Below are 22,152 nucleotides of genomic sequence, written 5' to 3' on the forward strand. Positions count from 1 at the left end.
GGACATGGGGACTTCTTGCAATGGAGCAGTTGACAGAATCAGAACTACCTGCCAGGTGAGAGCCAGAGGTGCCTGTTCCTTCAGGGTCTTAGGGTGGCTTCATGGTGTGGGAGACGGGAGTGTAAAGGGGACACTGAAACCCTCCATATGGGGTTCGTAGGAAGAGCACTGGATTCAAAGTCCAGCCACTGACTTGGCCACTGAGAATGACCTTGGCTCCCTCCTTCCCTCTCTGGGCCTCAGTTCATGCATCGATAACAAAAAACGATTGTACAGTTGGATGAGATCAGAGGTCAGCAAAGTTCTTCTGCAATGGGTCAGACAGTAAATCCTGCAGGCTTTGAAAACCACACTGTGGCAGGAAAGCAGCCATAGGCAATACCCAAACCAATGGGCGTGGTGGTGTTCCAATAAAACTTTATTCACAAAAACAGGTGGAGGGCTGGGTTTGGCCCTCAGGCTGTAGTTTGCTGACCCCAGGTCACAAAAGGTTATTTGAGCTCCTCATAAATGTGGGAAACAGATATGTAGCTCTCTGTTAGGGTTCACAAACTCACACCTACAGGGGCCGGGCAGGGAACGTGAATGAATAAAACAAACGTCAGTGCAAGGCGTTAGGGCATGGTAAGGATTGCAGCAAACTGGCCAGTCCGTGTCCGAATTAAAAATGGATGGGCTGGGGGGCTTCTACAGGGCTCCAGACTCCAGTCAGTCACTACCAGGTGGAAATATAGATCTTGCTCCCAGATATAAGTGATCGCTCAAGAGAAGGTAAAAATCTGCTTTTTTTTTAGAAAAAAAAAAGTGAATTATCCTATTTTGAAATGTTGGCTACTGATTCAAACTTTTTAAAAACACTGTGCAGTCCAAATCCATCCTGCAGAGGCAAAGGCCGTATTAGGCCCAAGGGTCACCCACTTGTAAACTCTGCCCTACGTTTAGAGGACATTTTTGCCCTTCAGGAACCGTGTTAGTAATTCGCAAAAGCACAGGGGTGATTTAGGGTCTTGAGCTCAGTGGACAGTATTGCTGCTTTCCCCGACATCGTGGACGCCCACAGGCAGATGGAAAGGTCAGGAATACAGATGAGGAAAGGGCCGATCTGGCCTCAGCTCAGAAGGCTTCACAAGCTACAGAGGACTTACCAGAGAAATCTCCCTGCTTGCTCAGTGTTGCCACCGGCTCTGGAACAAGTGACCTGTCAGGCTTCTATGCCTAGGACTTGAAGGGACGTGGAGGCTTCTTTACTTGGAAGCTGATAGGGTTTGGCTGTGTCGCCACCCAAATCTCATCTTGAATTGTGGCTCCCATAATCCCCATACGTCATACGTGGGACCCGGTGGGAGGTAATTGAATCACGGGGGCGGGTCTTTCCGGTGCTGTTCTTGCGATAGTGAGTAAGTCTCACGAGATCTGATGGGTTTATAAAGGGGGTTCCCCTGCACACTTGCACGCTCTTGCCGTGACTTTGCTCCTCGTTTGCCTTCCGCCATGATTGTGAGGCCTCCCCAGCCACGTGGAACTGTGAGTCCACTAAGCTTCTCCCCTTGATAAATTACCCAGCCTCGGGTATGTCTTTATTAGCAGCGTGAGAACAGACTAATACAGAAGGGAAGAAGGCAAGAATATCTCTCCGGCAACCCAATCAAAAATCTCAGGACAGCTCAGGCCCCTGGAGGCTTTTACTTGAGTCAAATCCTCAGGAAGGCCAGCACTGCTCCTGTAAATCACTGTCTTCCTCCTGGTATGGAAAGGGACCAGGAAGCCAGAGTGCCCAGCGTGCCAGGGTTTCACTGCCAGATGTCTAGAAAGCCACATCCAACCGAGATGCCCAATTCCAAAAACGTCCACAAGTCAGGAGGTAGAGTGGGGCAGATGTGTGGGGCAGATGTGTGGGGCTGGCCCAGGACGGGGATGTTTGTTTTTGTTTGGGGGCCTGTAGGCCTGGGAGCTATTAACAAATGCCTATTAATCTTCCTGTTGGTTTCAGGGGGCAAAATTAGAGCCAGAAATGAGTCTGGAGCTACATGGACCTAGGAAGAATATTTAGAAGCCCTGCCCTCATGAACTGGGAAGGAAGAAAAGACACCTTCCCCCACAACGCCACAGGAGCTATCAAATGTGCTCTTTTTAAAGTCATTTCTATTCTTTAAAAAAATGCACCATTTTGGTGCAGCCACTGTGAAAAACAGCATGGCGCTTCCTCAAACAATTAAAAACAGAATTACTCCATGATCTAACAATCCCAAAATGTGTACGGCCATGTCAATTTTAGCATTAGTCACGATACCCAAAAGGTGGAGGCAAGCCAGTGTCCACTGAAGCCTGAAGGGATCCACAAAATCTGGTATATACATGCAATGGAGTGTGGTTCCACCTAGAAAAGGAGGGAAATTCTGGCACCTGCTACACAGGGGTGAACTCGAAGACATTATGCCAAGTGAAATAAGCTGGTCACGAAAGGACAAATACTGCGTGATTCCATTCATAGGAGGTGCCTAGAGGAGTCAAGATCACAGAGACAGAAAGAATAGTGGTGCCAGCGACTGGGGAGTTAGCGTTTGATGGGCACAGGGTGTGTTTTGCAAGAGGAAGAGGTTCTGGAGATTGTTTGCACGGCACTGTGGAGCTGCTCAACCCTACTGAGTTATACGCTTAAAAGTGGTTAAGATGGTACATTTCACATTATGTGTATTTTTACCACAATTGAATTATTTTTTAAATGCACCCATTTTAAATGGATAATTCCCTGTGCTTTGACAAATATACCACCACCAACTAAAACAGAGATGTTCCTCTCACTCTACTAAGTTCCCTCATGCCCTTTTGCAGTCTGTATTATTTCTAAACATCCTATTGGATTAGAATTTAATTAAGTAGAAATGATATCTCCAATGCCCTGGGTCTGCTCCAAGCCTAAAATCTCTGAGGCTACCAGGAGCCATTTCATATGCAGGTCCCCTTCTGCCCGGGGCCCACGGGCCTTTCCCGAGGTGTCTGTGGGGGTTTACAGGGGCAGGGAGACACCACAGGAAGGATATTTGCTTTGGCTTCTTCAAGTCTAATGAACGCCCAGGTATTGAATGTAACAACATTAAAGCTTCTCCTCCTCACACACATACACACACACACAAGTGCACATGTGTGCATACACACGTGCGCGCAAACCCCCCCCCAACCCGCCCCCGGGCAGCTACCAGCCTCTTAGCTCAGTCTTCTATGCACTATAAATTTGCCAAGCCAGATTGCTCTTCTCAGCCACCCCTACACCTGGCACCTATGCCCAACCGGGAATCTGTCCCCTGGGGCTCTTCACCTAAACGAGGGCTGCCCTGGGAGAGTGGACTCAGACCAGCCCCCCAGGGCCTTGGCCCCCTGCTTTCAAATCCCTTGACTTTTGCCCATTAAGATTTGTCAGTGAACGTCGTCCCCTGGTGGAAAATCTAGGACATAACAAATATGTATCTGAGCTTCTGCGGTATTTCCTAGAATTTATTCATTCCAAAATATTTGCGAGGGAAATAACTTTTCGGTGGAGAAATCCAGAAGACGCAGCCTTAACCAAGGGTTCAAGGTTAATGTCATCTGTAAGATGATACGATGACATCTCGAACCCTCCCAACACTAATGCATTGGGAAGGACGTGTCACTTCCATGGTGTTCTTGTCCCAAGATGCATAACCGCAATTTCACCACTAGAAAATATCAGACTAACCCAAGTGGAGAGACCAAATAACTACAAAATAACTGACCAGTCGGTTTTGGGCTGTTCACCCAAACGAGAGCTCAAACAAGAACAGTTCTGTCAAAGTCACAAAGCAATACGGAAAGACGGAGGATTGGTCACAGATCAGAGGAGACGAAGGAGACGTGATGAGTGAATGCCATGTGGGGTCCCAGATTGGACCCTGGATCAGGAAAACGACCTCATGGGAAAACGTGCAATCTGAGCAAAGGCTGAGGTCGAGTTTACGGTGATGCACAAATGTCCATTTCTTAGTCCTCATTCTTGTCCTGTGACAATGCAAGATGTCAACACCAGGGGGAGACGAGTGAAGGGAATCTCTGTGCTGCCTTTGTAACTTTTCTGTAAGTGCAAAATTATTTCAAAATAAAACGTTTTTAAAAATTGCAGGCCTTTTTCCAAATATGGAAGGCCCCGATCTACATGCTGGGAATACAGTTCCTGCTGTATGGAACCTGCATTCTAGTAGGAGAGATGGCACACAAACAGACCAAGTAAGTGTGTCTGCATTGAGTAACAACCCCTACAAAGCAAAGTGAGGGAGTGCCAGGGGCTGGGGGAGGCTGGGAGCTGGGGGCTGGAAGAGAGTGGGTCAGGGACCAACTCTCTATGGAGATGACTCTGGAGTAGGAACCCGAGTAAGGGAGGGTAGCCCCCGCCCCCAACCCAATTCATTCATGAATTCAACAGCTACGATTTGAGAGTCTGCTGCATGCCAGGCACCTGGGGATACAGCAGTGAGCAACACGGACTCAAATCCCTAGTGATGTCCTAGGGATGCTCACATTCTAGGAGGGAAGAGAAAGAAAACGAGTCACTAAGGAACACAGTGTGTTCCACTGGGGAGGAGCTGGCAGCACAGGGGCGTGCCTGTGCTTTTCAAACAGTGCATGCCATTAACAACAGGCCTTACAGAGCAAGTGACAGGGAATGCAGGCCTGCAGGAGGGGGCAGATTGAGAAATTCTGGTGAAGGGAACAGGACTTGCAAAGGCCCAGAGGTGGGAGCATGTTTGGCAAACTCAGGGATGCCAGTGTAGCTGCAATGTGGCACAAAAAGGGGCAAAGGGGGCCAGATATGCCAGGCCTTGTGGACTGCAGTTTGGATTTTATTTCCGCCCTCTGGAGGATTTTGGGTAGAGGAAGCACAGAGCGGCTCCATCCTTTGTTCGAGACCAGTGAGCAGATGCTGGCTGGAGGATGGACTGCACTGGGTGTGGGTGGCGAGACGTCGCCTGCTGCAGCTGGGTGACAGAGCACTGGCCCCAGGACAGTGGTAACAGTGGACGTGGTATAAAGAAATTCAGATTCTAGATTCGTTTTGAAGGTGGGGCTCACACGGTTTAAACAAATGGATCAGATGCAGAGAGTGACGAAGAAATCAGTTTGGAGTCTCCCCAAGGTTTTTGGTTGGAACCCAACATCTGGAAGAAGAGAGGACTGCAGAGGGTGATGCAGATAAAGGGCAAAAATCGAGTACTGCATTTCATGTATGTTTCAAATGCCTATTTGCCAAATATGTAAAGGGGTTAAATGAGCCTTCCATAACTCTTCTGGGAAAAAACAAGAACGGACATGTATTGCGTGTCTACTGCAGTATGCCTGTCCCATCCATGTGGGGATCACTGCATTTCTCTCTGCAGTAGGTGAAGGCAGTGCTGTGAGCGTCACATGTTACAGGCAAGGAAAGAGACACAGAGAAGGCCCATGGAGAGCAAGCCACGGCAGAGCCAGGACATCGATGGCACATCCGGGCTCTAAACCACGTATTTTTGAAATGTTAGGGAGGGAACTTGGAGAAAACAGATCTTGTCTTGGAAGTGTAGAAGGTTCCGGAAAAATGACCAGGTAGGATGGTAGGAAGGAACTCATCTCTCCAAGGCTCAGGGCATGCAGCTATTCCACTTGACCATTCGGTCTGTTGAATGTCTCCTCTGTACCAGGCAGGAAGGGGCCGTGGGAGAAGAGTCCACTGATAACACAGTGTTGTCGGTGCCCTGATGGGGCATCAGCTACTCTGGGAGTCCCAGGAGGGACAGAGGGGCCAGCCCAAAGCTAGAGACGGCTCCGCAGAGGCAGCAAAGACCAGAGAGTTTGGGCTTTATCAGCACCAAGACTGGGGTGAGAAGTGCCTCAAGCAGAGATGGCTTTCTAGGTGTGAGCCGCATGCAAGGTGGAGCTTTAGTCAACGAAGCGGAAACAAGGACTGCAAGACTTCAGGGTTTCCAAGGCTCCTGTGAGAGGAGCTCCCTCTCCTGTTGATTTCTGTTGCTCCTCTGAGTAACTCAAACTCAGGTGGAAGTCACAGCATGCTGGACCTAGTTCTGTCCCGGTCCCGCACTGTGTTGCCTTGGGAGACCAGCCTAAGAAGCTTGCTCAAGATCAGATCATGGTGAACCTCGCTGGGTTCCCTGCCTAGGAAGTTGGACTTCACTAACACCACTAATAGCTTGGAGATTGGATTGAAAGAGGCAGGCTGCAGACAGGAGGGCATGCAAGGAGGCCACCGTTGAGATCTGGGTAAGAGGTGAGGGGAAGGAATTGTGGGGGGGACATAGGACATGGCATCCGGCAGGGCTTGGTGATGGAGGAGTCGTGATCTAGATGCCTTCATTGTTTCTGCCTGGGGCAACTGGAGACCTGCAAGAATCGTTCGGGTCCTGGATCTATAAGGCCCAAGACAGAACCCAAATCCATGCCTACCTGAGATGATCTGGCAGGCAGTGAACGTGCTTGGCACTGTAAACCAGTTCCCCCACCCTCCATCTTGGTTTCTAAATGGTGTCTGAAGAACATTCTGGGCAAAAGGCACTCTGTAAGGACAGGGTTTAGCCGGAGTTGGAAGCAGGTAAATTGGTCTCTGCTCTTTCCCATGTGCCATCTCCCACCTTCCTTGGCTACAGGCCCTCCTTTGGCCTCATGCTCTGCGAGATCCTTTTGCCATCCTCCTCGAAGATGTGAGATCTTCCCTCTTGTAGCTAAGCCCGAGAGGCTACCTTGACACACTGTTCCGAGCTACAGGGAGAGGCCCAGAAGAGGTCTTTTTCCAGCTGTACAATCAGGACACTCACTCGGGGCGTCTGATTCTGCGTCCTCATAGTGGTGTGGAGGGAACAGCAGGACTGAGAACTGCGCTCTCCATCCCCATCCTGGGGCAGGGAAGGTGTATTAGTCCATTCTCACGCTGCTATGAAGAAATACCTGAGACTGGATAATTTATAAAGGAGAGGTCTAATTGACTCACAGTTCCACGTGGCTGGGGAGGCCTCAAGAAACTCACAATCATGGCAGAAGGCACCTCTTCACAGCGCGGCAGGCCAGAGAATGGGTATCCAGCGAAGGAGGAAGCCCCTTATAAAACCATCAGATCTCGTGAGCAATAACACTATCACAAGAACAGGATGGGGGAAACCACCCCCATGCTCCGATTATCTCCACCTGATCCCTCCCACAACAAGTGGAGATTATGGGAACTACGATTATGATGAGATTTGGGTGGGGACACAGCCAAACCTTATCAGAAGGAAAAGCTCATAACGGTGCAGAGAGGTGGGTACCACTGTAAATTCATAGTCTCAGGCCCGCTCATTGTTCTCCTCGGTTCTCATCCCTGATCTGCACCAAGGCTACTGCACATCCTGAGACCTCCCCACCGCTTCCATTTAACACTCCTTGGCATCCTCCTTCACAAGGAAAGGAACAAAGCCATCAACCAAGGCTCTCTCTCCACCAAGCTTCCGGGTCCCTCCTCCTTGGACCCTTCCATCTGTCACTCACGTCCTTCCCTGTTCTGGCACTGACGTGTGCTCCAGGCCTCAGCAAATTAAAAACCAAAAACAACCAGCACCCCCCGACACCTCCATGTCCTACTCTGGCTACCTGCTTTCTCTCTGCTTTCTTCCTGCATGCACTGCAGTCTGGCCTCTGCCCCGTCCTCCCCGCTGAAATCATTCTCAGCAAGGTCACCAGTGGCTGCCTTGTTCCCACAGCCATTTTGAGGACAGCTGTCTAACTGCTGAGGTTAGAAACCTCCCGCATCCACAACCCACTTCTGAAACCGCACACCCTACTTGGTCAATAACCACTTTCTGTTGATTGATTTTCAATAGCCCTCTCTCCCTCTTCACTATCCATACCAGGGTGTGGCCCACTATTATTCTAGCCTCCATTTTTACCCCCTTCCGATAGCCATAATAGTTGTTTTTTTTTCTTTCTTTTTTCTTTTTTTGAGACAGGATCTCACTCTGTTGCCCAGGCTGGAGTGCAGTGGCACAATCTTGGCTCACTGCAACCTCCACCTCTCAGGTTCAAGTGATTCTCATGCCTCAGCCGAGAAGCTGGGACTACAGGCACCCGCCACCACACCCTGCTAATTTTTGTATTTTGGGGTAGACACCAGGTTTCACCATGTTGGCCAGGCTGGTCTTGAACTTCTGAGCTCAGGTGATCCACCTGCCTTGGCCTCCCAAAGTGCTGGGATTACAGGTGTGAACCACCGCCCCCAGCCATGATAGTTCTTCTAAAGGGTCAATCTGATCACTGACTTGCTTAAAATGCCTTCGTGAGTCCTCATTTCTCTCAGACGTGTCTGGCTGACCTGTAGGGGGCTCCTGTGGCCTCACGTTTCTGCATATGCTGTATCCTCCACCTGGAACACACCCCACCTCTGACAGCTGCCTCCCATTGGCTCTGCGGAGCTTCTGAAAATACCACTTTTCCAGAAAGCTTTTCCCAGAGTGTAAGCACTCTGTCTTCACCCTATCCCAGATCCCCCACTAGGCTGCACCTGCTCTCACTAGACTATGCGCTGCCCCAGGCCAGGGATGATGCCTGCCTTATTTCTTGTGGTTCCTCCATGCCTGGTTCCAGAGAAGACCTGATGACTTTTACAATGGAGAATCTGAGAATGACAAAACATGGGGATGAGGGGAGAAGAGAGAGAGACATTCAAGATGACACAGACTTCAGGGTTGATGAGCAGAAGGAGAAGAAGAGTTTGAAGGAAGAGATTCAGCGCTATGTCTGGAGTGACCCTCAGCTTCCAGGTCGAGGCATCTTGTAGGAAGATGGAGATACTGAATCTACAGCTACAGATGTGGGAGTCATGGGGGAAGGGCTGATTGTCTCTGGAAACTATAGAAGGGCCATGCTGAATTTTAACACAATAATGGCAGCCGGATGTCCTGTCTGCTTTACCACCCGCCTGCCTATCCACACTGTCCTAGCAGAAGTTAAGCTGACTTGGACAGATGTTTCTCGAAGTGTGGGCCACCAGTTCCTGGATCCAAGTCGCCTGGGGAGGGAGGGAATTAAATGCAGATCTGTGGGCCCTGCCCCCCCACCAACTGGATCAGGATCTGGGGTAGCCTGGGAATCTGAACACTAACCAGCTCCCGGAGATCAAGGATTGAGACTTTGCCAAGACAGATGCAGAATAAGCAATGGGTGAGGAATTAAAGGTGTCAGCAAGACAGTGGCCGAAATGGATGGCTTGGTTATGGTGACAGACTGGACATGGGAGGCGCGTGTGTCCTGTGATAGCAACAGGCTGCTGGGGACATCCCAGAGGACCCGTAGGGCTCACACATCGCCCATTGCTCGCATAGCTCTTTAGAGGACAGTCCCTTGTGTCATAGATGCTGACCTCCTAGACTGATTTCCACCTTAAAGATAGGACTAGAGTCGGGGGTTCACGTATCTCTTTATTCCCTAGCTTGGGGCCTGGCACCTTAGGGGCATATAACCTGTTGGCAGAATCATCAAATTCCTTCTGCAAACATGTTACATTTATGTGTAACAGCAGCTGGGGGTGCCTAATGGTAAGACAGTCCCTGAGTAACAATGACTTCCACATTTGTTGGGGAAGAAGCCTGTGACTAAGGGAGTTGCCTAAAACTGAAGGGCAGTGTCCAAGGAAAAGGATGAAATAATTTGGCTCTGACTAGCAGGTGTTACCCTGTGGCCTAGGAAATGAACCCCACACAGTTTGAGTTCACAGCCATTAAATTCCGAGAGAATGAGAACGGGGTTGGAACGGGTGGATCCAAGGTGCTGTTTTTATTAGAATGGAATCTACGGAATGAGAAGAGCATGGTGGATGTCTGTGGGCTGTGTAAAGGTCATCACTAATGGAATTAGGTAACGGAGGTTTCTTTCCAAAACATGTTAAAAAAAAAAATAAAGGCAAATGGCAGAGTCCATACACAAAAAAGGCAAAACTGAAGAGTTAAAGGAAGCAAATAAATCTGTATGTGTATTTATAAAAATTGGCTGACAAGTCAAAGTATAACATGGAACAGGAAATGCAAAGGCAAAAATTACCCTATTCAAATAAAAATAGTATTGTTCTCTTAAGAAATAAAATACAAGAGCTTGTATGAAGTACACCTGACACAAAATGACAAAGGTTGAAAATAAATGGTGGGCCAAAGATATAACACTGGAATTCTAATCAAAGGAAAGAGGGGCGGTATTAAAAGGATAATTTAAAGCAAAGAGCATTATGCAGAACAAAGGGTGATTATACAGAGATAAATTATATAATACATAAACATCATTAAACCTTTATGCACCAGTAAGGAAGTACAAAGGAAGACCAAACTTCCAGCAGGAAATTTTAACTCCTACTGCCTGCCTGAGACAGAGGTTGAGGTCCGAATGGGGTGTAGAAAACAAACAAAAACAATATACTCAAGACACAATTAGTTGCTACCAAATCTTACACCCCAGCTGTACTGGCCCATAGGATCACCACTAGCCCCATGTGGCTGTTGATCACTTTGAAATACGGTGAGTGTGACTGAGAAACTAATCTTTTAATTTTATTAAGTCTAATTAATTTAAATTTAATTTAAAAACGGAAGCAGTGCATTTTTTCTGCTAAATCCCTTTTTTTTGATAGAACTACATTTTTCCTCAACTATTGAAAATTTAGCATCCAAATGTAGACGTGCTGTAAATGTTAACTACATACAGATTTCAAAGACTTATTGCAAAAATAAGAATGCTACATAGTTCACTGGTAATTTTCATATTGATTTTAGGTTGAAATGGAATAAGAATTTGGATATATTTGGTTAAATAAAATATATTAAAATTAATTTCACCTGTTTATTTTTACTTTTTAAATGTGGCTTCTAGAAAATATTAAATTACATGTATGGTTCACATTCAATTTATATTAGGCAACACTGCCCATGAAATAGGACACACCTTGTTTTGAAGATTTCAGAGAATGCAAGATTATGTTGTAGTATAGGAGAATATTACAGTGTGAGAGACTTTAAGAGAATTTTCCTTAACAAAAACGGATCAAAAAAGAAATGAAGAACCAAGAGTATAAAAATAAAAATGAAAACATTAAGCATCAAGACTTGTAGGATGTAATCAACTTAAATCTAGTGCCAGATTTCATCCCTTTTAGCGTTTGACATCTCAAACGATAAAAGCAATTTTATCCCTTTTAGGGTTTGACATCTCTGAGAATCTGATACAAAGACTGTCTCCCTAAAAAAAAATGCACATGAAGAATTCTGCATATAATTTGAGGAGGGCCAACACATCCAGAAGCCCCCAGGCTATAATGCCTATATCATGAAAAGTGAAAATAAATTAACTAAGCAGGCAATTAAAATTCAAGCAAAATGAAACATAACTCTCAAGGAAACTAGGAAAAAGAATAAGAAGACAAAGCCAAGGTACAAACAGCAGAATTGTTAAGTCCATGAGCTGTTTCTTTGGAAAAATCAAACAAAAACTAAAAAAAAAAAAATCAAACTGCTAGAAAAATCAATCGAGGTGGAATAAAAGCATTAATATTGCTAGAAATGGAAAAGAGCATACATCACCAAAGTTTCAAAATTAAGGGGGTATTCTGCACCATTGCATTAAGTAATACATTTGAAAAACTCATTTTTTTTCCTGTAAAAATCTAAATTAACAAAATCGACAAAAGAAATGGAAACCCCAAATCAACCAAAAATGAAAAAAAAAAAAATTCCTGTTTTGTAAACCGCTTCCCCAAAAGGCATCAGGATCTGATGAATTTACTGGTAAATTATTTCAGATTTTTGAGGTGCAACTAATTCTACTCTTTCAACAGTATCAGTATTTGACAAACATTTCGTGAGTGCCTACTTCAGTCCTTTATCCAGTCTCAGCCCAATAGAAAGTTGGTGTCATGAAAGATAAACTCTTTGGGTTCACGGAAAATGACGGGGAAGTTCATTGGTTCATCTTGTCAAGCAAACGTGATCTTGACCCCTAGACCTAAGAGAGAAAACCTCCTAAGCTTTGCAGTAATACAAGAAATAGCAACAACAAAAAACACTGGTGTATGTATAATTACAGAAACAGTGTCTCCTCTACAATTAAAAAAAAAAAATCACATACTTCAAAGGAAGCAGACAGGAAATTATATATGTAAATAATGTATCGAAATTAATAAGAACATCAAGACCTCTAAGTGAACAAACTAAGATTTAAGAGAAGCTAACATGAAAATGCTTACTGAAAAACGTTATAGCCTAAATTAAGACAATTACTATTTTACATGTTAAATTATTTAAATTGACATTCCCCCACAACGAATACTTCCTCGTATTAGATATTTTTTTTTCCCAGAGCTTCTGTTCTAAGCTCTGGGGTGGCCCATTTTACTGAGTATTGTCTAGTCTTATAAAACAAGTAGATTGAAACATGCCTCACCCAACAGCAAGGCAAAAGAGGTATACACTAGGCAGCAAGAGCCACAGAAATGCTCAGAGATGCTGCCAATTTCAACGTGTCTGCATGCTGTGAGCACTGGGTGAATTTCGAGCACACTCCAGGACAGACGTGGTTTGACCCATATGGGTAACAGCCCAGACAAGTGCCATGTCAGCAGATTATTAAAACTGAACCTGTGCTTTCCTCACTTCCCTGCTTGTTCGAAAGAAAACAAAGAAAAAGTGGGACTAACGGGAATGTCTGTCTTCGGGTCTTCCCATCACCTGGGAACTTGAATTCATTGAGGAAATAGCCTTTACAGAGAAAAATCAATACTTTGGTTATGTCCAACCTTCTTCCTGGAGATTAAACTTTCTCATCAACTTCTATTTCTTACCTGCTTCATGATTTAGCGTTCTAGCTAGAAGCAGTTAAGTGTCAAAAAATCTTTTTTAAACGTGACCCTGGAATTGTAAGCAAAGTGGAGGAAGACTGGTAAATCTGGTTCCAGGCAGAGCAGGATGCCCAGGGCAAACATTACAACCCTCTATAATTACCTGGCACAACAGAATTTTCTAGTGGTGTCTCATTAGGTATTAATGACATGAAATAATTACTGCTAAAGTGACCTTTTTTGTCAAGGGGATATAAACAAGAGAATCGTTTAACACCAAAATAACACGGTAATAAGTGAAAATTGCATCTTGATAGGATTTGGGCGTGCGGTGAATTCCAAAGCACGATTTCCTTTTTATACTGGCTTGACTGTAAATGACAAGCGGCAAAGACTGTTTTCAATATGTGGCTTATGCTTCTGCAGTATGTCTTACGAGGTCTGCTTTTAAAAACTCATTGACGAACTGTACTTTTATAAAGATTTTTAGTGGTTCTTTGATGCCCCGTTGGTAACAAATACCTTTGCTCATGACTTCCTGAACAGTAAAACCAAAAACTACATAATCACATGGTTGGAGGGAATGAACTGGTGTGAAGAGCAGAATCTGGGTGATGCAAACTGCTGAAGGCTGATGGCTTATCTACATCTAACTTGGAAGATATTTAAATGCATTCATTTATCCTACCTCAAAGAGATTTAGCTGCGGTTGCTGAATTGGTACAGGTGGGGGCACTTATGAAAATGACATTCCTACTATAAAGCCAACACTAATTGTTGAATATAGTACCACCCAACGTATGAGCTAAGCACTGAAGCTACTGAATGCTTGTAAAAGTACCTCCTAGTTCTGATTATTTAGCTGCTGCAGGACTATATAAAAGTTATATATGTAAGGCAGTAACTGGATGAGATCACTATTATTTTTTAACCAAAAAGTTGGCCTCACTTTTCTCAGTCTTTCTTCAACAGTGCAGCTGTAACATGGATACAAGCCTTTTAGTTTGCAAAGCATTTCTCATGCAATCCTCCTCATCCCTCATTTGCAGATGAAGTAACAGAAGGTTGTGTTGTCTCAATAGCTTTATCTCTGGATTCTGATGTTAGGTTCAGAACAACGTATATTTCTAAAATGATGAAGGCAGATTAAAAGCAAGGCCTTTCCAATTATTCAAATGTTTATTGTAAGCTCTGCCAAGTCCTGGGGTTTAACCGTTTTTAATGAGAGATTTTGCAAGGGCAGTATATGAAATATACCCTCGCAACTCCTGCTAGAACATGTGGCTTTTCCTAGCTGATGGACCCAAGAAGGGAACAGCATGGTAGATGGTGTGCAGCCAACAGGGACTTGCGTGTGGTGTATCAGATGCCAAACTCCCGTCACCAGCCTGTGAATCAGGAAAACAGCAGAGAGAGATGTATCTGTCATTTCTAAGAGACATCATAAAGAAACTGGCTGAGACTGTGTAGAGAAAGGCGGTGGAATATAAGATACAGACTTGTCATTTGTGCTAGAATTGACCACAATCTTACAGCTGAGAGACACCATTAGAGCTCATCGACTCACAGCAGTTGATTCGGTGTTGTGTGTGTTAGCATGTAAAAACTGATCGGGGAGTGTACTTGTGCCCTGGAGCATGAGAATACCATTTCAGAACAGCTGTTAGGGGGGTGATCAGGGTGGTAAAATTCTACATCCATTGCACTGACTGGAAGGTAGAGGCCTGGCTACTAATCTAGGGCTATTCAATCCATATACATGCACCTCTCAACAGGTGTAGATAATTTTATACAAAGGCAGGAGAGGAAGGGAAAAAAGCCACTCAAAGCTTCAGTAATTCAATAATTTATTCCTCTAAAAAAGTGTGTAAAAGTATATAGCTCTCATCCACAAGGTATATATGAATGACATTTAAAATGGAGGCCTTTTATTATTGTTTCTTTTTATCAAAGTCTTTTAGTGTACTGTACCAGCGCTATACTGTAGTTATTTTTTTAAATGAACTTCACATATTTTTTGTATTCTTTCAAATTGTTTGCTATATATAAAAGAAGCTCACTGCAAAATGCTTGAAGGAAAAAAGGAAACAAAAGAAATTCAGAACTTCCCAGAAATGTACAGCTTTTACATTTAAAAAAGGTTCTGAAATATACATACAAGCATGCTGGACAATCCCACCCTTTTCCCCTCCCCATTTCCCCTTTTTTTGTTCAAACCATGGTAAGAGTTCTGATTTCTGCAGAATTTCCAAAATTAAAAATAAAAAAAAATAAAATAACTTCTCACTCTGTAGCAAATCCAGGGCTTGTACATTTCAGATTAATTCAGTAAAAAACTCACAAGTAAAATAATGCATATTTAAGGGAAATATTATACAGACTTTTTCACACAGAAGTACATAATAAGATTTTTTAAAATCTATTGCCATTCATTTATTTTTGCACAAAAACGTATAAATATGTCACCAGCTTTTCTTAACTTAAAAAACTTAAATAAAAGACACCAGATGAAAACTACCCTTTGCTGCCATTTTTTTTTAAGTTTTTTTGTAGGAGTTTTTTATTTTTTGTGTTTTTTTTCTTTTTCTGCTTAGAATTGGGTTTCTAGGGAAGAAAAGCCCCTGCATTAAAAACAGCCCATTTAAAAAAAAAATTCAAAGTTCTGATGAATTCCGGGAAAAAAGCAACCCCAAAGTGGTAAAAGATTACAAATATCTACTTTACAATTTGTCTTCTCACCAAGATAATTTTATACAAGTTTACAATCTTCATCTTCTTATGCTCTTCAAAAGGCCTTGAGAATTTTCCTTTCTGATTAAGAAAAAATAGCACTGCAATATTTTTAAAGTCAATTTTACACTGTACACATTAGATACAAATGGTTTGATATATCAGATTTTTTATCCTATACATTGCGAAAGTCAACCCCCCCTTCAATTGGTGGTACAGAGAACAAAATTATCCATTTACAAGTTATTTCTCTGCTTTCACATTCCCACCACACAACTTTTTTTTTTAATATAATGTTTTAAACTTTAGATTATTTCAAGAAAAATACTTTTACAAAATCATATCAATTATTACATTTTTCCTTTTTTGTTAATAACCAGGACATGGAAGTCTCTTGGAAGAACTTTTAAAATTTGCATGATTCTCTCCACAGATGACAAGAGCTCAAAGGCCTGGTCACAGTGGCTCCCGGGAGGCCAGTACACACCCACTGTCCTCAGACAGAAACACATAACACAAGGGTTAGAAACAGGGTTTCAAAGACAACCCTCTGGGCCAGGAATGAGGAGTCATAAAATACTTCAATTAGCCATTAATGCTTTAAAAAGGCATTTTTTTAAAAAGTCCCACCACAAAGGCTCAACTTCAAGTACTAATTTAATGGTTAAGTTGTAATATTTCTTTGAAATAATATTCCTATGGTCCAGAAAAAATTCACCATATTTATAACTGATTTCATGAGCAAACACTTTCAACTGTTGTATGTACATAAGTCCCTTTTGATCTAATGAGAGGAGAGACCTGGCTTCCGATAAGAATTCACTAGAAAATATATTTCCATTGTGACTATATAAAACTAATTAAGGTACTTGCCTCCATGGCTCTGAGTTGAGCTTGACTGCCTTCTGTATAAAAATGTTATCCTTCATGAAATGCTGGCCACTTAACATGGCAGAACTTTTAAAATCCAGTTTGTTGTTAACAAAACCTACTGCTGGGTGGTTTTGAATATATTACTTTTAGGCATGATCTCCCCAATGTGTTTTTACTCCTTTTCCGGCTTCTAGGACAGAGGTATGTAGTCAAAGAATCCTATGGTGGATCTGAATTGGGTTTCAGCTACTGTACCTGGTCCTTGTGAATTAAAAAAATAAAGTCACAAAAACCATATGACAAAACAAATTAAAATAAATAAACAAAATGAAGCTGTCTCCAGACCTTCTGCATTGACACACAGGTTTGAAGTCAACCAAAGCACTCATGCCAATCTGGATGGGAGCACTAGGGAGACAGAAACCCCAGTATGAAACCATGTACTTGAGCTGGTTCTTATTTTTAAACAGTCCCAGATTATGGAGTTCAGGTAACCCACAGGCCATACACCAGTAACTAGAGGATTTCATCCAAAGGGCTAGACTGCCCTCAATTGTATACAGAGGCTGAAAACACAGACTCTTGTGCAAAAGGACACTGTCTCTTCTGTTTCCCGCTGAAAAGCCATCAACCACCACCACTTCCTGGGGACCAGTGGTTGGGGCTACACACACCACCGCACTGGCTGAAAGTCACCACTTATGGAAGTTTCCAGGTCCATGAGAGAAGTGTCAAGGAGTCACTCTGGTAATGAACACTGCAGAATTGACATGTGCCTGCTGAGAAGGAATCACAGTGCAGGACTGTGGAGAGTGGTCTGAAGAAAATGATGTGGGTTATTTGCAGAGTGTAGCAGGTTCCTTGGACTGAGGTTGCAGGGAGAAGGAACTGAGCCAGAGAGAACAAGTGCTTTTCCAATTAAAGTATATTCATGATGGCATTGTACAACTGAGTGAGCACCACAAAGTGGACGGGAAGGCAGGAAGTACGGTCCTGGGTGGCCGGATTGCACGTGAGCCAGGACAGAGCGTTGTACTGCTCCAAAACAAACCTGCCAAAGAGAACACACAGAGCAGGGGCGTGAGCCTCAAGAGGGAAGGCTGGTTCTCAGATTCTAATACATTCCAGATCTTAGCAGGAAGGAGGTCTCAAAGGCATTCCTTAACTTGCCCCAGGCTCTTTCCCTCATCCTTTGTCTCATGTTCCTCCTTCCTTCTAGATATGGACTATCCAGTACAGTAGCCAGCAGCCACACATGGCCATTGAGCTCTGCCAGTGAGGCCAGTAGGAACTTGCGTGGACTGCAGGTAAAGTAGGCACTGGAGCCCAAACACTTAGGGCCCAGGTGCAGTGGCTCATGCCTGGAATCCCAGCAACTTTGGGAGGTCGAGGTGGGGGTGGATCACCTGAGGTCAGGAGTTCAAGACCAGGTGGCCAACATGGTGAAACCCCATCTCTATTAAAAATACAAAAATTAGTCAGGCGTGGTGGTGCATGCCTGTAATCCCAGCTACTTGGGAGGCTGAGGCAGGAGAATTGCTTGAACCTGTGGGAGGAGGTTGCAGTGAGATCATGCCACTGCACTCCAGCCTGGGTGACAGAGCAGGACTCCGTCTCCAAAAAAAAAGAAAAAGAAAAAGAAAAAAAGAAAAGTATGTAAAATATTTCATGAATATTTTTATATTGTTACATGTTGAAATAACATTTTGAGTATATTGAGTTAAATAAAATATATTACTAAAATTAACCAGTTTCTTTTTACTATTTTAATGTGGCTAACAGAAAAATTTTAATTAGATTTGAGGTTCACATTGTATTTCTATTGGACAGTGTTCCCCTAGGGCAGCAGTCTCCAACCTTTTTTGGCACCAGGGACCAGTTTCGTGGAAGACAATTTTTCCACGTGGTGGGGGATGGTTTCAGGATGAAACTGTTCCACCTTAAATCATTAGGAGTCTCATAAAGAGTACACAACCTAGATCCCTTGCATGTGCGGTTCACAATAGGGTTTGTGCCCCTATGAGAATCTAATGTCATTGCCTGACAGGAGGCGGAGCACAGGCTGTAATGCTCGCTCGCCTGCTACTTACCGCATGCTGTGGGGCCTGGTTCCTAACAAGGCATGGACGGGGGTTGGGGACCCCTGCTCTAGGGGGCCTGGAAGCCAAATTTATGTTGATCAGGTTCTTTATTTTTATCCATAACTATAATTATACATTAATCTATAATGTATAGTTTCCTATCATTTCCTAACCATTTAAGAGTTAGAAAACATTAGAAAAGGCCTGTATATTTTCTCAAGGTAGATGAAGAATGCCTGTGGCTTGATTAATACACACTTCTGGAATGCATTTCTCAACTATGTCATTTATGTTCTAGTCCATTTTTAAAAAAACACATAATCGGTGGCTCATGCCTGTAATCCCAGCACTTTGGGAGGCTGAGGCAGGCAGATCATGAGGTCAGATCGAGATCATCCTGGCTAACACGGTGAAACCCCGTCTCTACTAAAAATACAAAAAATTAGCCGGGCATTCTGGCGGGTGCCTGTAGTCCCAGCTACTTGGGAGGCTGAGGCAGGAGAATGGCATGAACCCAGGAGGCGGGAGTTTGCAGTGAGCTGAGATCATGCCTCTGCACTCCAGCCTGGGTGACAGAGTGAGACTCCATCTCGAATAAACAAAAATACATAATCTATCTCAGGAAGCATAAAAAGTGTTTTCAATGTGAGGTGCTTTAAGAGTTCCAGACACTGTCTTCTAACTATCCACCCCCGAGATCTGACCTCTCTTCATCACCATGAAGTGCCTGCTCTGAACAGGAAGCAAAGGCAACTATAAATGCCTATCACTGCCTAACTGAATCCAATGTATTACACCGCCTGTCCCATGCAGCTATGAGGGACTGCAGCTCTCACTGACTCATCAGATACTGTATCACTGCACAAACGGCAGCTTCTTTTCTATGAATACCACACTTAGATTAAAACACCTTGGAAAGACAACAGTAAAGGAATATTGTTTCAAATTGCACTGCTATGATGCCTAGGTTGGTATCTACCTTAAAACATCAGACGTGGTTTTGGAGTCAAGAGGGTGTGGAACCCGCTGAGAATTCCTGGCAGGCAGAAGTTCGTCTGTCTGTGCTACTGAAATGTGGTGATGCAGCGAAGCCTGGTGAAAAAACAAAGAGAGTTACCTCTCTGGTCTAGACAATCACAGTGCAGAAGTGAGGGAGGCCATGTCTGCCAGAAGCAGATGCTCCCAAAAGTCCGTAGAAGTCAGGGTTTCTGTGAGTCTATAAATTTTAACCTGCTCAGTAACCCCCAAGGTAATCCCAAATAACTTCTTATCCTAGAGTTGGAAAAAAACAAAAAAAGCAAACTTTTTGGGCTTTTTTTTTTTGTCTACTACATTTTGTTTCTTCAATGGAAATAGTCTAGCACACACAAAAATACTATAATATATAATAAGGTCCCATGAATTGATATCGCCAAGATGCAACAATTATCAATATTCACCACTTTTCTGTTTTCATTTTCTTTTTCTGAATTAAACACAAATATTACCATCTCTATACAACATTAAAAAAAAATAGCTGGGCATGGTGGTGTGTGCCTGTAGTCCCAGCTACTCAGAAGGCTGAAGCTGGAAGATTGCTTGAGCCTGGGAGGATGAGGATGCAGTGAGCTGTGATCGCACCACTGTGCTCCAGCCTGGGCAACAGAGCAAGACTCTGTCTCCAAAAAAAAGAAACAAACCAACCCCCAAAAAACCCTCCCCACAAAAAAACAAATATTGTATTATTTTGCTTGTAAAAAGTCAGTAGATATCTCACATAAAGACCTTTAAACATAACAGTAATTATCACAGAAAAATTAACAATGATTCCTTAATATTATCACCCCATCTGTAGGATAATGAGGAAGATAATGCTCCATTATCTCAAAAATGTCTTTTTATATTTGGTTTACTAAAATCATGAGCCAACATGATCTGTACATGACAAATGATTAAAGGCATGAAATGTCTACTGTCCCACTTGAAGTCACATGATTCATCACTGGGTTCAGGTGATACCAGCACACTACATTCATCATAAAGTTCCTCGTCAACTTTTCACCTAATGGTTTTGGTATTACTTTACATGGAAAGGAGAGGAAATATATAAATGCTTCTTTCTCTTTATTTTTGTATTTTTCAGACTGAGTTGATGCTCTAGCAACAAATGATGACTGATTTTTTGTTTTCCAACACAATTATGAACCAAGGATTTGTTTCATTCTATCACTGTCATCATTTTTTTTAATGATCACACTGTCCCATCCTATCCCTGGACAACAGAGCTGCCCCCTAAGATGGCTCCTGAGGCCCTGCTGGACCATAATAATCTTTGGTAACTTTCTTCCTTTTAGGTGTGACAAGATGCCTCAGGTTCATTGTGAATACTTCCTGCTTCATATCTGGAATCAGTCATCTCTTCAAAGAACCACAGTTCCTTTAAGTGACAACGGTGTGCAGGAACCACATTCGTGGCAACAGAGGTGTTTATTGCTGCTAAGCTTTTTCAGCAGACAGAGCTAAAAAAATGTGTATACTTTTTTACAGAGGAAAAATAAATCTATGCTCATATCGATAATTCTAATTCAAAATAAAGAACACATGCATTTTTATAAACCTTCTTTGATTTTATAATAGTATGTTAAAGTCATTAGGAAAAGAACATTGCCTCACTGTCTAATAAGTTTTTGGTTTAATTTCCATCGTTTCTTTCTGAAAATATACACAGCTATGTGTGTATGTGTATATGTGTGTGAATATGCATATCTTATAGATTACTCCATGGTAATCTCTACTCCACAGAATGATTACATAGAAATAGTCTCCATTTTGTTGTAGATGATTAATATTTCACTGTCTGGATGCACCACAGTTGATTCAATCAGTCCCTCACTGATGACGATTAGGTTCTTTCTAGTCTTGGACATATGTCATTTTCTGTTTTGGCAAAGAACCTTTGGGCTATTCCTTAAAGGTGGGATTGCTGCCCTGAAAGGGAAGTGTGTAGGGCTATATCATTCAGCAATCCCACCAACACCAGGGCCTGCTCCCCACATCTGGCCAACACAGTATGTTGCCAAATCTTTGTATTTTTGCCAATCTGTGGGCAAGAGATGGATTTCATTCTAGGTATTGTTGTTTTTAACATAAACTGCAAGTAGGGGATCTTTTGTTTTGAACCCTTGAAATTGGGATTAAAAGGTTCCAAGAAATATAAAGGAAGGAGCAAGTGTAAATGTGCGATGTTTTTAGCTGACTCTTACTCTTCTCTAATGAAGAATGCGAAGAGTCCCTGGCAGGGGAGGAAGAGGATGGCTGGTCATTATACCTTCGACACAGGCTTAACTTTACTGATAGTGATGCAATATAGACTTGGAGAAAGACCATCACATTGAACCCCATGCATCCATCCTAGATTTACCCTCTGGGCCCCACTGTTTCCTCCTTGGGCAACAGTGATTCATTTCTTTGTGACATGGTTTTGGGTCCTCCTAAATTCTACTCTCCACCTACAACTGTAATTAAAATTTCCTCAGAGTGTAAGTAGATACAAGAGAAAAAAGGAACAGAATAAGATTATGGTGACTAAAACTGAAATTTCTAACCAAAATTAAATTTAAGCATAAATCACTCATTCCTTGCAAA

At 43.2% G+C, this 22,152-nt stretch overlaps 1 protein-coding gene across 3 annotated transcripts in view; it reads right to left on the reverse strand.

Annotated features, from left to right (window-relative positions):
• Positions 1–14,674: 14,674 nt before the first annotated feature.
• Positions 14,675–22,152, reverse strand: part of MED13L (mediator complex subunit 13L) — a 319,479-nt gene continuing 312,001 nt past the window's right edge. For all 3 annotated transcript variants that reach the window (XM_034934593.3, XM_034934592.3, XM_055096226.2), the window contains exons 30-31: positions 19,508–19,620; positions 14,675–17,498 (exon numbers count right to left, since the gene is read on the reverse strand). In XM_034934593.3, the coding sequence (XP_034790484.1) occupies positions 17,366–17,498; positions 19,508–19,620 (246 nt within the window). In that variant the 3' untranslated portion in view covers positions 14,675–17,365. The remainder of the gene's footprint in view (positions 17,499–19,507; positions 19,621–22,152) is intronic.

The sequence above is a fragment of the Pan paniscus genome, chromosome 10 (genome assembly GCF_029289425.2).
Source record: "Pan paniscus chromosome 10, NHGRI_mPanPan1-v2.0_pri, whole genome shotgun sequence".
NCBI classification, from domain to species: domain Eukaryota; kingdom Metazoa; phylum Chordata; class Mammalia; order Primates; family Hominidae; genus Pan; species Pan paniscus.